The following is a 16,315-nucleotide window of genomic DNA, read 5'->3' as shown; positions in this document are numbered from 1 at the left end:
CCGCAGAACGTTCACTAAGTTTTCCCAGCTCATGCCTTGTTTGATTATCTGGGAGAAATGCTGGAGTTTTAGAGTGGAAATAATAGATCGCTATTTGGAACACACACATTTCATGTGTGTTTCGTTTCTACAGTAATCTGTGTAAACACATTTTTAAAACAGAAACGTTTTTCATATTTTAGTAGTAAATGACAAAATGTAGGCATAAACTATATAATGTATGAAGCCTGAAGTCCAAGGATCAAGTAAACACTTTCACAAAAGGTTCAAGGATGATACAACAGCTTCCGTGGCGTAGTGGTAAGATTTGCTGACTTGTAATCAAGAGTCCCCGGTTTGATCCCCACTCACTCCTATATTTGCCGTTTTCAGTAGTGAGCTGCTCCTTTTGTTAATATTACACAGTACACACATACATTTGGTTTGTGTCTGTAACACACGGTGTGCATTTATAGGACTTGTAAAAGTTACCGTTTTTTTTTTACTTTTATTCTCTCTAAATCACGACCACGATACATACTACCTCTCTCCCCTCCACCCAGGGATCTGACGCTGTTATTTTTTATTTGAAACGGAATAACTGGAGATGTGAGTGGTGTTTTGAGACAATGGAACTGGACATTCTCTCATCTGGAGGGATAAAAGCTGACACACAAACGCTGGCAAATCTGCTTTCTTCGTATCTCACCGTCACTTGATTTTTTTTTATTCAGTTTTATTGAGTGTTCCTGCTCATGCTGAATTAGTGTGCACCTTATGGTGTATGATGTCGAAAAAACACAGACGTAGGTATATATGATATTTGGAACTATTCGTTTTATGACCTGTATAGTACATTTCGGAAAACTTTGTGGCACGGATAAAACATTATTCATATTCATTCGCATAACATCTTGCGGTTTGTAATCAGTGACTGCGTGTTTTTTTTCCCCAATCTTGCCAGTCCCCACATGTTGCTGTATGCTGTTTCTTTTGTACTCCAGGGCATGCAGAGGATAGAATATTACAGAGCAGTAAGTTCAGTGCTATATGCAATCATCAGATTCAAATGTTAACTGTTCACACACACACAAGAATAGTCTTTCCTACATTTACAACTTGTGTACCTGTTACAATGTACACACTTCTCTCTATGCTGTGGTTCCTATTACACACCTAAAAGAAAGAGACAATATATGTGAAAACATCATCGCACTAATGCAATATTATTTGAAAACGAACAGCGTCAGATCGGGTGTGGATTTATGTTGGCGCTATTACTGAAAGAAAAAAAGATCAACATGTGCGTTGATCCTGCAGCACTGAATAAGCTCACGCGCTGTAACATCACCCCATGATCTGACTCTAAGAAACAGCGCAAGTACAGACGCAAACCAAGTGTGATCAAGAGTCCCCGGTTCGATCACCACTAACTCCTGCATTTGCCGTTTTCAGTAATAAGCTGCTCTTTTTGTTAATACTGTATTATACAGTACACACATACACTTGGTTTGCGTCTGTACTTGCGCTATTACTTAGAGTCAGATCGGAGGGATTGGGGGGGGGGGGGGGATGTTAGAGCGTGTGAGCTTATTCAGTGCTGCAGGATCAACACACATGTTCATCTTTTTTTTCTTTCAGTAATAGCGCCAACATAAACCCACACCCGATCTGACACTGTTCGTTTTCAAATAATATTGCATTAGTGCGATGATATTTTCACGTATATTGTCTCTTTCTTTCAGGTGTGTAATAGGAACCACAGCATAGAGAGAAGCGTGTACATTGTAACAGGTACACATGTTGTAAATGTAGGAAAGACTATCCTTGCGTGTGTGTGAACAGTCAACATTTGAATCTGATGATTGCATATAGCGCTGAACTTACTGCTCTGTACTAAAAAAAAAACACGCAGTCGCTGATTACAAACCGCAAGATGTTATGCGAATGAATATGAATAATATGAATAATGTTGCATCCATGCCACAAAGTTTTCCAAAATGTACTATACAGGTCATAAAACGAATAATTCCAAATATCATATATACCTATGTCTGTGTTTTTTTGACATCATACACCATAAGGTGCACACTAATTCAGCATGAGCAGGAACACTCAATAAAACTGAATAAAAAAAAAAATCAAGTGACAGTGAGATACGAAGAATGCAGATTCGCCAGCGTTTGTGTGTCAGCTTTTATCCATCCAGATGAGAGAATGTCCAGTTCCATTGTCTCAAAACACCACTCACATCTCCAATTATTCCATTTCAAATAAAAAATAACAGCGTCAGATCCCTGGGTGGAGGGGGGCGGTAGTATGTATCGTGATTGTGATTTAGAGAGAATAAAAGTAAAAAAAAATGGTAACTTTTATAAGTCCTATAAATGCACACCGTGTGTTACAAACGCAAACCAAATGTATGTGTGTACTGTATAATATTAACAAAAGGAGCAGCTCACTACTGAAAACGGCAAATATAGGAGTGAGTGGGAATCAAACCGGGGACTCTTGATTACAAGTCAACAAGTCTTACCGCTATGTCACGGAAGCTGTTGTATCATCCTTGAACATTTTGTCAAAGTGTTCACTTGATCTTTGGACTTCAGGCTTCATACTTTATATAGTTTATGCCTACATTTTGTCATGTACTACTAAAATATGAAAAACGTTTCTGTTTTAAAAATGTGTTTACACAGATTACTGTAGAAACGGAACACACATGAAATGTGTATGTTCCAAATAGCGATCTATTATTTCCACTCTAAAACTCTAGCAGTTCAGTCACTCCCAGATAATCAAACAAGGCATGAGATGGGAAAACTTAGTGAACGTTCTGCGGCGGTGGGGGATGGAATAGCCGGCTGCTTGCTGCTCGTGTTAATCGGCACATTTAGAAGACAAAAGAGAGCTGAGAACGGTTTTAAGGTGGGCCGGATCTACGAGTTTTTTCGTAGACTCTGGTAATTCTAGTGTTAATAAACATGTATTTACAATTAACTAAATAATGAATTATTTTATTTTGTAAGGTCTTGCTTTGTTTTGATTTATATTAGGATATCCGTCAATTCACTTTCTGAAACTACTTTTTTTCCATTTTAAGGTGGAGGGAGCTACAGGGCATTCTGGTGGAATCTAATGAAGAGTAAGGAGAAAACCTTCACAGAGTACCAGTTTTGGCACACATCAGCTCAGGTCCAGTTTAGGGTCAACTGTTATCCTAATACATGTACATCTGGGATGTGTAAGCTCGAGTAGTCTATTGAATACTTTGGTTTTGCCTGTTGTACAATGTCTATGTGGAAACAGGACGAACATTTAAATTGCTAACAGACAACAACCATGTAGGGAACCTAGATCACTTTCTTTCTACTTCTGTCGGCTGCTTCCATTAGGGGTTGCCACTGTGGATCATCTTCTTCCATATCTTTCTGTCCTCTACATCTTGTTCTGTTACACCCATCACCTGCATGTCCTCTCTCACCACATCCATAAAACCTTCTCTTAGGCCTTCCTCTTTTTCTCTTCACTGGTATCTCAATCCTTAGCATCTTTCTCCCAATATACTAGGCATTTCTCCTCTGCAAATGTCCAAACCAACACAATCTCACCTCTCTGATCACTGAAGTTGTGAAATTGAAATATGAACCACTGTGCTCTTCTTTATTAGGATGTCATCCATCCATTATTTTATTACAGATCTTGAGCCCACATTAACAAGACAGGGCACAACGGAAGAACAAACACTGGATGGAGTACAGGGCAAAATAACACACACACCTACACTAACATCTTTAGCATTTGGCAGAAAATTACAGTATCCATGTGAACATGGAGGATATCTGTGAAGCCCACACAAATGATAATGAGGTCTGGATCTGACCTGAATCCCTGGAGCTAAGAGGTAGGGATGATATCCCCTGCATCACTGTTTATAACCAAAAATACCATTGTTTAAGGGTAGTACAGTGGTTACAACTGTTGCCTCATATCTCCAGAGTCTAAGGTTAAAGTTCTGGTTTGGTCAAAGGTTTTGTGGAGTTTACATATTATCCCTGTCTTTAAGTTTTCTGTAGGTACTCCCATTTTGTATCATATCACGAAGATATATAGGTTTGTTTAAATATATGTTTGTGAATGTGTGAGTAAACATGTCCTATAGTGTATTTGCATCCCTTCCAGGACTGTCTTGGGCCTGATTCTGGTAAGATAGACTCTGACGTCCCATTGCCCCAGGTGTTTACTGGAATAAGCGAGTTTACAAAAGAAAAGATAGCTTAACTCAGAAACACAGTTAGTGTCTTATTCTTAATTCAACTAATTAAGGAACTTAAATAGACAAATGTACAATGTCAAATATATTTTTAACTTTTACAAATAAAGGACGAGAGATTATTAAACTGAACTGAATTTTTATAAAAATATACTTCAAACCTGTCTGCAGCTATTTACTGTGGACCTGTTATTTTTATTTTTGTCAGATATCATTTTTGAAATTAATTATAAAAATATTTTGTTTTCAATAACTATAATTATATTATTAATTAAAAAAATAAAAGCATTAGAAGAAGCACTAGTGATAATATTGGAAAAGCAATTATAAATCAAATAACCTATGAAGGTTATTTTTTATTACCTCTTCATCTTGATCTGACTCGAATTCCTTTTGGTTTCCAAGATGCATTGCAGAGACAGGGAATAATATAATGGACAGCAGGGAAAAGAAATATCAGGATATGAAAAGGGGCAAGTTGAAAGCACAAAATGTAAGCTTGTTAAAGCAAAACCAAAGCTAGCAGAACAAAAAAATGGTAAAAACACATTTACTGCAAGATGATACAAGAACAAAAGAGATACATTTTAACTAGAGAGCCTATGGACTGTCAGCCAAAGCATGAGCTGTAAAACAAGACCCAAGTAGAAAAGAAATGCTTCAGATGCAACAAGAACACAAGACAATACAAGGTTCAGAACAGATAAAAGACACGTTTACGAAGTATTAACAGTGTAGTGTGCTACAACTACCTAAAATGTTCTCTTCCTTCTGATACTACATTGTTCAATGAGCTAGAAAGGCCTTGTTACCTTTTTGTGAGCTGGCAGTGTAATATTTAAGTTGCAGACTGCTGTTTGTGGCAGTCCTTTTGAGGTTTTAGCCTCTTTTAGGAAAGAGAGTCTTCCACATGGTTCTTGGCCATTGTCTCTGACCTGGAAAGACAATATAAAAACATAAATAAACAAATGAATGGATATTTATTGCAGTCGTCAGTCTGGACTTTATTGTATAGTATAAGGTGATTCCAACAACAAGCACAATGTGATAATATTAGAAATGGACCATCTACCTACCATATTTCTTTATACCAAAGTTCTGGGGATCCCACAGTAAAGGTGGATTTACTTACTGTATCTGTAATAAACACTGTATCTGTTCACAGGAGACTTGGAATATGAGCAGGTGTCTTTTTTGTTTGGTATATACCCTCTCCCACTTTCCTTGGTCTAGTTCCCTTTATATAAGCTTCTCTCATTCTGTCACTGCTTTTTCTGGTAAATTGATTTTAAGGTATATGAGGATGTGAAGTTCATTCAGGTGGTGAGCAAACCGGCAATTCTTACCAGCTTAAACTAAACCTCATTCAATCTTGTAACCTGCAATTGAACAAATCAAATAGAGAACAAATTTGCCAAAAAGTAAAAACTGTTTTAGAATTAAGCCTGTCATGCAGAAGTACAAAAATGTCTTAAATAAAAACTCCACAATATGTCAACTCGCATGTAATGTTTTCACACAACTTGGAATACTAAGCACTCAGCCAGCATTAAAGTGTGCCAAGTATCTGAGAGCAACAAAGCTGTCAGAATGTGAAGTAGACAGCAAGCCCCAGTTTGACGTGGGGAAAAGAGAACACACGAGGTGACATAATGTAGACGGAATGAGCTGCACATACAGAATGCTGAGTTTACGGAGCACAACAAATGTCAAATTGATGCTAGCTGTGTGCTTTGCATTCCAAGGTGTGTGAAAACATTGCAGTGCACAGACAGCACACCTCATAGTGTATTCAAAAACAAGAATAACCAATCATCTTTCTTCGCTTGCGTACGTTGTAAAACTGTGTGTGATTCAATACATGTGGGTGTGTATGCAATTCAATATTGCTGTACTTAGATCATAATTTTTTTTTCTAAAAAGGCACCTCATTCATGGCCAAATACCACGTTGCATCCATCCTTCTATGTTCATAAAGAAAGCCCATTGTTCAATCTCTCATTTGCATACATTGTCACGCCACTAATTCGATTCACAAAGTGCCACTTCACATGTTCTCCTTTCCTCACATCAAATTAATGCTAGCAGTGTAGTTTATATTCCAAATGTGTGAAAACTTTTAGGTGAGTTTATATACTTTTTTAGATAACCTTAATAAATGGAGTACCAGTATTTTTCAGATTAGCGTATGATCTTTTTTATTACATGTACTGAAACAATATGAGTGATTATAAGTTATATTTTTCTATGACTATTGTATAGTTGTCTGGTGGAGAATGAGACAGAAATTCACATTTTGGTAGTAACATAACAGTATGTACAGTATGTAGGTGTGTGTATGTGATTCAGTACATGCAAAATCATTCCACTATATCTGTATGCAAATCATTATTTTTTTTTTCTAAAAGACACCTCATTCAGGACCAAGTACCACGTTCCATCTGTCCTTCCATTTTTGCAAAGAAAGCCCTCTGCAATTAAATGTTCACTGTTCACATTTTGCCTTCTTTTTCCATCTCCACAGTTGTATCATCACATGTCACATTGTGTCAGCAGGTAAAGGAATGCCCACCCCCCACCATGCCACTACAACACATGCTTCACATTTGCAACAGGTAACAAAGCTGGCATTCATGATAAACCACAGTAAAAATGATATACAAAAAATTCTCCCTTTTGACAAATTTCAACTGGTGTCTTATTTCTACCAGTGTAGAGTGCACCACTACACAGAGAAATGCATGTGTAGAAGGTGGTTTCAGATACTGGCTCAATTAGCATTTCTCACCATATAGGTGCCTGATCTATAACCCAATATTTGAAAACACTAACAAGATGTAAAGCCTGTCTGGGTTTAATATTTTGAAATGATAGAGACAGATTTAAGAATGCAGAGATTATTGAACCATTAGGATTTAGCTATCACAATTTAGTGATTTTACTATATGGCACAGTGGTAGCATTGCTGCTGTGCTGTAAAGAGAGAAGGGTTCATGTCTCAGGCATTCTCTGTGTACAGTTTGCATGCTCTTCCTGTGTCCATTTGGGTTCCCTTCCAGGTGCTCCAGTTTTCTTCCACAGTGTAAAGACATGAAGGACAGGTGAACTGGAGGTGCTATATTGGCCCTGATATGTGTGTGTTCTCCATGCATTAGACTGGCACTTTGTCCAGGTGCTGTTCCTGCTTTAAGACCCATGATTGCAAGGAGTGGTTCTGGCTGCCCCTTGACCCTTCCCTGATTAAGCGGGCTAGAAATATGGATAGCAGAGCATATACACAATAAATTAAAAGATAAAATTTAACTTTATTAAGGAAAATTTTAAGAAGACTTGGTGAAGTCTAAACAAACCAAAGTGAGATGAACTTGAATATAGGACATACTAGGCAGTTAAAGAAGTATATTATATAAAATGCAGAACAGATGTAGAGCAAAATTTGACACAATAGCAGTTTTAAAACAGCTACTAAAAAGGATGATTTAAGAATTAAGGGAGTGATTTCAGAAGAAGCAGCAGAAGCATTTTCTGCATAAGTAACTAAACAGTGCCAACTAAGGCTTATGAGGACATAAGAAGAATATCTGAATAACTAAAAGATTTCTTTCACTATTTTAGGGAAAACAAACTAGTCAAAGAAGTCAAGCTTATTAAATATATGTAAGGGATAAATAAAATATATAGAAAAGTAAATTAGCAATTCCTTAATGATATTTTCTGAAACTCCCAAAAGTAACACGAAATGTTAACAAAATGCTAAATCATTTGAAGAATAAAAAGAGAAATGCAGTCTAAGAGTTAGAATGGATGAAATCAAATAAATTGCCAGGATCAGGTAACATTCACCTAAGAGTGCTCAAGGAAATTAAGGACTACATATACAAACACTTCTCCTGTATCTTCCAGAAATCTTTCCATATTATGGAAAATTGTAAAAAAATGGAAATTAGCAAATATTGTCTCATTATATATCAAGGCGATTGGAACAATTAATTATTTTAAATTGCATTGTAGAAAAATTAATAGAAGCAAATGTTAAAGACATAACTGAGAAAAAACATGGCAAGTATGGGTACAGTAGCAAACATTGCTTGTCACTGCTTGTCTTATTTCAATAGCAAGGTAGAATTTTACAAGAAAGTAACAGAAGCAATTTATCATGAAGTTCAGCAGCTATTATTTACCTTGAATATCAAAAACTCTAAATTAGCAAAAGCCACCCTAATTTGGGGTGTTCACAAGAAGTGTAAAGATTTATTTCATGAGGTAGAAGTGCATGATAAACAAGTATAGTTGGGTCAGATATTTGAAATATTAAATCTCTGACGATGAATGCATGTGTAACGGGAGGAGGGAAAAACATATCTACGCTTTTTAACTACGATCTGAGAATGACATCTGTAATTGGAGATTACTTGTTTGTGGCATTATGCCAGAGCAGTCCTGATGATTATCAGTCTTATCTTGGCATCACAGATGAGTTGTATTTTAATAGAATGTATATGTTTATGGTTAGCAAAAGCAGCTTCATTCTCACTAGGTGCCCTTACAGTAATATGAGTGCATTAAAGTGCTCTGATGATGTTAGAAAAACCGGACATTGGTACAAATTGTCTTTTTATTTATGTACACCCTTGCCATACAAAAGCAGCCAGTTAAAAGTTTCCAGCACATCAGGCATGACAGAGTGAAGCTTGGCTGAGATATTGCTGACCTGTCAGCCAACTCCGTTAGAAGTGACAACAGGTAGCCTAAGCTGATGAAAAAAAAAAAGCTCTTTAGTGCAAATACACAGCATTAGGTCCTCTTAAAAGTGAACTGAAATACAGTCTGTACACCATAATCATCACATTTGAGATTTGATATGTTTGTCACATCAACGCACATTATAACAATGGCTTTTTGATATGAATTAATGCGTGCGGGTAGTCATTTAGCTGGTTTGCCAGCATTTCCCTAATTGATCAAGAGTGCTGTTATTTGCCAGTTTCTCTGAAATGTTGTGTATACATAGGCCACAGTTGCCATCTTTTATAAATCCTGTTTGTGTGGGAAGTTGTGTATGCACATTTCAAGTCTCATTTTGTGCATATGCAAGCTTTATAAATGAGGTTCCTGGGATTAATATTCGATCATGGCTCAACCTAAATAAGTGCGTTGGTATGTGGGCTCACTACCCACAAGACAAAGGGTGAGACTTGTTTGAAATGGGAAGAGTAGAACAGGGACAGGTATATTAGACACTAGCATTAGTGACTAGCTCTTCGGATGTTTAATGTATGTTCACTAGCATGTAAGAAGCCAGAACGTGTCCAGGGAACTGAAAGGATCAGGGTTTTATGGGATATGTATATCCAATACATTTGTAGACATCTCATTTGCCATTGCTTTTGGTCATGTCAGAAAACCCATTAAAAAACATTTTTTATTTAATTTACAATGAATGCTTTTACTCAACAGTTTATTAGCTAGACAAGTGCTCTCCTCAATAGCCTTGACCAGGATTAAATGTACCAAAGGCATAATGTTAAAGAAGAGTGAACCTGGTCACTGCACATATGCAAGTACAGTCATATGAAAAAGTTTGGTAACCCCTCTTAATTCTTTGCATTTTTGTTTATCATTGGCTGAGCTTTCAAAGTAGCAACTTCCTTTTAATATATGACATGCCTTATGGAAACAGTAGTATTTCAGCAGTGACATTTAGTTTATTGGAGTAACAGAAAATATGCAATACGCATCATAACAAAATTAGACAGGTGCATAAATTTGGGCACCCCAACAGAGATATTACATCAAAATTTAGTTGAGCCACCTTTTGCAAATATAACAGCCTCTAGACACCTCCTATAGCCTCTGATGTGTGTCTGGATTCTGGATGGAGGTATTTTTGACCATTCTCCCATACAAAATCTCTCCAGTTCAGTTAAATTTGATGGCTGCCAAGCATGGACAGCCTGCTTGAAATCATCCCATAGATTTTCGATGATATTCAAGTCAGGGGACTGTGACGACCATTCCAGAACAATGAACTTCTCCCTCTACATGAATGCCTTTGTAGATTTCGAACTGTGTTTTGGGTCATTGTCTTGTTGGAATATCCAACCCCTGCGTAACTTCAACTTTGTGACTGGTGCTTGAACATTATCCTGAAGAATTTATTGATATTGGGTTGAATTCATCCAACCCTTGACTTTAACAAGGGCCCCAGTCCCTGAACTAGCCACACAGCCCCACAGCATGATGGATCCTCCACCAAATTTGACAGTAGGTAGAAGGTGTTTTTTTGGAATGCGGTGTTCTTCTTCCGCCATGCAAAGCACTTTTTGTTATGACCAAATAACTCAATTTTTGTCTCATCAGTCCAAAGCACTTTGTTCCAAAATGAATCTGGCTTGTCTAAATGAGCATTTGCATACAAACGACTCTGTTTGTGGCATGAGTGCAGAAAGGGCTTCTTTTTCATCACCCTGCCATACAGATGTTCTTTGTGCAAATTGCACTGAATTGTAGAACGATGTACAGATACACCATCTGCAGCAAGATGTTGTTGCAGGTCTTTGGAGGTGATCTGTGAGTTGTCTGAAACCATTCTCACAATCCTGCGCATATGCTGCTGCTGTATTTTTCTTGGCCTGCCAGACCTGGGTTTAACAGCAACTGTGCCTGTGGCCTAGTAAATTATTATGCAGGCTGAGAGGGGTTCCCAAACATTTTCATATGATTGTAACACTCAGACATTGTTTAACCTTCATAAACAAAAAGTTAATAAATTTCTTTTGCAAGACCAGTAGCAGGGAAAACATCACATTATACCTCGTATCCATAAACACCAAACTGACATCAGATTTCACAGCTAAAACTAATCCCTCCAGGGCATGCATTATACAAGTGCATATCAATTTGGAAATTGGTAAACAAATAATGAAAAATATAAATTTTTTCTTCATTTTTGTGACCTAGTACTTACAACCTTGGACATATTGCACCAGGAATGCTGGGCTGGATACCTTTCTCTGTTGGGAATGAGAACCTTTTGGCTATCTCAGGATGATAGATGCCAACAGATATGCAGATAAAAAAAATGTCTTACGTGAAGATGAGACTGTACCAATATAAATCATAATATTATTAAATATGTTTTACTCATATAGTATTTGCTGTTTTGTAATTAATCTACAAAAAATGACTTTTTGTTTACCTTTACACAGAAGGGAAGCCTGTTTTCCTTGAAAGCATAAAAGTTAAAAACCAGCTGTTGTCCTGCCTTGGTTAAAGGAGTCAGATTCCCATAGCAATCCACGAAGATAGTCTTTCCTTCTAGAACCTGTTAAATACAATGAAACAGTGTTTAATATACATACTACATTTGCAGTATGTGTATTCTGCAGTAAACCAGGTTATTCGATATTCAGTAAGCGATAGTAAATGAAGCAATACATTCTATTAATGAGCTTTATTTTCATTATCTATATTATAATTGTATATGCATGAGCATCCAGAGGTTTATGAGGTGTTGTACACCTACGAGGAATAAGTTGCAATATTTGATTTAAACAGTTACTAATTAAAAAAAGCGTATAAATACATTTACTTCACAATGCAGGTAAACACATCTAAAGGGTCAATGTACCATACAGCGGGTAAACAATTATGCCCAAATATGCAAAACAAACTATTTCAACACTCTTACAATTTAATCATCCAGTTTAAGACAACTTATTACTACACAGTGATCCTTAAGTACAATCTGTTCTTTTGAATTTAGTTCTGTAGCAGTTAACCTTTACGAAGAGTTACTTAAACCAGTTCAGTGGATTTCTGTATTTTGTTGCAGCAGGAAAATGTGTAACCGGAGTGTTACTTATACATCCATTCACCTTTTGACTCTCTAAACCTCCTTATGCCATTACAATATCAAAAAGAAGATAACACATGCACATTTATTACAATATAATAATTAATTTAGTCCAAAACACATAATTGACCATTGCATTTTCTATAATAGGGTTATGAGAAGTGGAAACTTTACACTGGTTGCAGTGGATGCAATGCTGGAGGTATCCTCTAGAGGGGATGTTGGTCTATAAAGCACTTTCATACTAACACACATGTATAGTAAGTCTGCAATAAATGTAACACCATTTTTTGAAATCAGGGATGAAACAGGAGTCAATTTATGTAAGAAAGTGATAAAACATGTGAAAACTTGAAGAACACAATAAACTATAATATACTATCATTTGTTTTCTGTGTTTACTTTTTCCAATACCCTGTTGCAACGCACCAGTTACCTTAGGAGATTTAGATGCAGGGCAGGAATTTACCTTGGATGAGACAACGGTCCACAGCAATGCACATTCATACATATATCCACTCTCACTCATACTCAGCCAATTAGCCTAATAATAATGCATTCTGGATCAGTAGCTGATTTAAGATTGCTGGACTTTGTGATGATTAAAATGTATTCCTGGTCTCAATACAAATCCTTTTTCTCTAATCAGCTAACTAAAGACATATTTTAGACCACATGAAAGCTGTGAAATAGTATTTCATTATAAATGTAAGTTCTACATTATAGCATAAATAAAATCTTTATATATAATCTTCATTTGGATCTTGATCTTTGTTTGTCCGCGAATTCACTGCAATGGCTTCATGTGTGATCCCTCAGTTAATACTCTGCATTTCAAATCTTTTTAGTGTAGTTAGCCTATTTTCCAAGTACATCCCAGTGCTAGGACTGATTTCTGGTTCTTAACTTTTGTTTTACCTTTGATTTCTGATTAATATCTTCCCTTTTGGTAACCTTGGTAACCTTTTGGTAACCTGACTATCTTTTGAGCTCATGATTTTGACCCTTTGCTGTCCATGACAATGTCGCCATCTAAGACAATCATCTCCTGGTCTTTTGTTACTACTGATAATCCTTATTAATCCTTATACTCTTCTCATTACTTATAAGATCATTCAGGTAGAGTTCATTATTTTTCTACTGTATTGTATTGTATTCTTCCCTTTCACTGGCGTCTGATTTTTTTTTGGGATTCCTAGATTTTTGACCTCTTCTGCTTCTTTTCTTTTGCCTTGCCTTGGAATACCTTTACAGGCAACCCCTTTGTTTTTGTGCATCTAGAAGCTTATTTTGTGAGCACTGAGCACTTTTTGCAAAAATAAAATATTTTTATTTATAAAGATTCTACATGGTCCTTTTTATTACTAGCTGGGGTTTGATGGTAAATGGTAATTTTTAGCATTTTTGAGACTTTTTGAATTGCACTTAGAAAATCTTTAGTTTATAACACTGAGGAGGGCCATAGACACCCAAAACCTTAAACACCGGACTAACATTTTACATGCTTCTTAAGCATCTAAATGAGTGCATCTGCACATCTGCATTTACCAGTGGAATCACAAAAAAAATTACAATGAAACAAAAGAAACTGAAAAAAACAAAAATAATAATAGTTAAATTCATATATAGGTGCTGGCTTGCTATATTCCCACTTTCTATACAACCTGCTGTGGCACCAGATAAAACAGACAGGCATCACCTTAGGGGTGGGTGTACACTATGTGGTTTTCTCACAAGTTATAACATTACAAGTTTGTGTGCCCTATCACATTTGATGACTCATTTGTAATGACAGCATACAGGTTAATTGATTTTACGAGTGTCAACAATCTTGCAGGATTGAGTAGTGAGATCATTGGGCGAGACTTTACGGTAACCGTGCAATTTGATACTGTGTAGAATGATGTGATATTTCACTGTATCTCTATTTTTACAGTATACTAAATGTGGTTAAGTTCAATGTCAGCACAGGCTTGATTGGATTTTATCTTATGACTAGAACAGTGCATTACTTATACTAAAAGCTGAAAGCTGGCAATGTTCCTCAGTATTTCTTCTTTGAAGACTCAATCGTGGCATTTCTTGGAAGAAATAATATCATATAGTGGATGTTTTTTTGACACAGTTTGACCATTCTAGCTTTTTTCCTGTGTGTCCTCAAACAGCCTGTTTGAAAAGGCATAAAGATGGAGTCACTTCCTGATTAGTCAAAGAGAACTGAAACGCAGAATCAGCTCATAGGACATCTCACAAACTGAACCCAACAGCACCTAACTTTTTTGATATGTTCATACCCAAAGCGTATCCTTAATTGGTATACATAGTCTTTCATGATCGGTCAAAATTGCTTCAAGACCAACAAAAACTAATCATATAATTAAATATAGTACCACATAAAACACAGAACAGTGTAAAAGTAAAATGTATTGCTCTAGTTTTAGCATTAAGTCAAAATTGGACTCCAAAGACAAAAACCTCTGTACAGAGTTTATTTTTACTACTATACTGCAAAGCAATTTATGCATCTTTCATTAATCCTAGTCAGAGAACTGAAGCATTTCCTGGAAATATTGAAGACAAGGGAGGAATTCATTTGTTATGGGAAACCAGTCACTATTCAGAGAAACACCCCCTCTTTAATTTCTTATCTAGTGATTAGCACATGCTTTGGCTTCATAAAAATCAAATTAAATATCTAAAAACAGTCATAGCTACCACTAACTGTAAGTATAACATGGATTGTAACTGTGAAGACAAACCCAATACATGTTTAAAGGCAAGCCTTAGAGCAAAAATATTTTTCTTATTTGTTTTTATAAAACAGGAACATACCTCTATATCTTTGCTTCTAGCGACTTCTTCAAAATTTTCTTGCTGTTCCAGTGTCTTGTCCACTTTGTCATCAGTCATACAGAAACAACGCAGCTGAGCTTCGACTGGGTCATTCATTTTGGCAAATACAACAAACTTGGCCATATAAGGAACACAAATAAGCTCCCGATAAAGCTGCGTTGCTAGCCCCACTGTTTCTGGAATTTGATGGCAGTCTGCAAGCCAAAATCTAAAATGAACACACAAATGGGCAAAGAAGACAATTATCAAGGTTATTTCTTAATATTACTAACATGTAATATTCTGCTTAAAGGGTGTTTCAGCTAGGCACACAAACTTGTGATGCACTTTGGGATTGTACGTATTACACGTAAGTCTTTATAAAAATGTATAAATATTGTTTGTGTGTTTGTTAGAATAGTAGGGGAGCACACTTTCCATTAGTTCCACAATGCTGACATTGAATTACAAACATGATAAGACCTGATGTTATAGTACTGAGAATAATTGATCCATCATCATTAACAAATTTCAGTAGAGTAAAATTTAAGATGATTGCATTTAGTAAATGATTATTAGTAAGTAAAAGGCAATATCACTGACACAGCATACTGTACAGTATTGTTAGATTTTCACATTTTGACTTTAGAGTAATTATAATATTAAGGCATTTTAGAGACAGATACAGGACACACTATTTCATTAAAGAAAAATGGGTACCAGTACATTGTGTTTAATGAAACCAACAGAGTATTTGATAGTATTCAGTCAGTCCTGGGCGTCTTTGGGATGTGATAGGAAAACAGAATACCCAAATGAATCCCACATCAATATGGAGAGAAAATGCAAACTAAACATTGACACAGATTCTGTTTCAAGTCATACTGAAGGCAAGAGTGCTAATGTCTGCACACTATACTACCTATGAATGTTAATATATCAAAGCAAACTGCATTGTTGTAGTCAAAGCACTGTTGCTTGGGATGCAATTTTTACTTACATGCCTTGGTTTTTTAAATCAGTTTTTATCTATGCAATATAAAGTCACATAGTTTGATCATTGATGAATACATTTGCAGAAGTAACTGCAAGCACTAACTGTGGTTGGGACAGCTAAGGGTTGACTACATGATATGATATGATATGGAAAATTTGACCCACAAAGAAATTTACACAGAGAAATATTGAAAAAGATGGAAGAAATATGCCTTGTGCACAGATTAGAAAAAAAAGTGTCAGCAATAGAACAATTAGCTCTTCAATTAACTTCCTCCATATCTTCTTTGTGCATTTGTCTATAAATATTCATGGTTAATGAATAATGAAACCAATATCCAAGTAATACAGTGGAACCTTGGTTCACGACCATAATTCGT

The 16,315-nt window shown here is 36.1% G+C and overlaps 1 protein-coding gene across 32 annotated transcripts in view; it reads right to left on the bottom strand.

Annotated features, from left to right (window-relative positions):
• ank3b (ankyrin 3b) overlaps positions 1-16,315 on the bottom strand; it is a 643,030-nt gene that overhangs the window by 49,495 nt on the left and 577,220 nt on the right. For 28 of the 32 annotated variants that reach the window (XM_051923878.1, XM_051923871.1, XM_051923889.1 and 25 more), the window contains 4 exons: positions 14,940-15,168; positions 11,451-11,576; positions 5,065-5,187; positions 4,616-4,642 (listed from right to left, as the gene is read on the bottom strand). In XM_051923878.1, the coding sequence (XP_051779838.1) occupies positions 4,616-4,642; positions 5,065-5,187; positions 11,451-11,576; positions 14,940-15,168 (505 nt within the window). The remainder of the gene's footprint in view (positions 1-4,615; positions 4,643-5,064; positions 5,188-11,450; positions 11,577-14,939; positions 15,169-16,315) is intronic. The other 4 variants (XM_051923869.1, XM_051923873.1, XM_051923884.1 and 1 more) reach the window with 1 other exon arrangement.

The sequence above is a fragment of the Erpetoichthys calabaricus genome, chromosome 2, assembly GCF_900747795.2.
Source record: "Erpetoichthys calabaricus chromosome 2, fErpCal1.3, whole genome shotgun sequence".
Lineage (NCBI taxonomy): Eukaryota > Metazoa > Chordata > Cladistia > Polypteriformes > Polypteridae > Erpetoichthys > Erpetoichthys calabaricus.
This window is presented reverse-complemented; position numbering and strand designations above follow the sequence as displayed.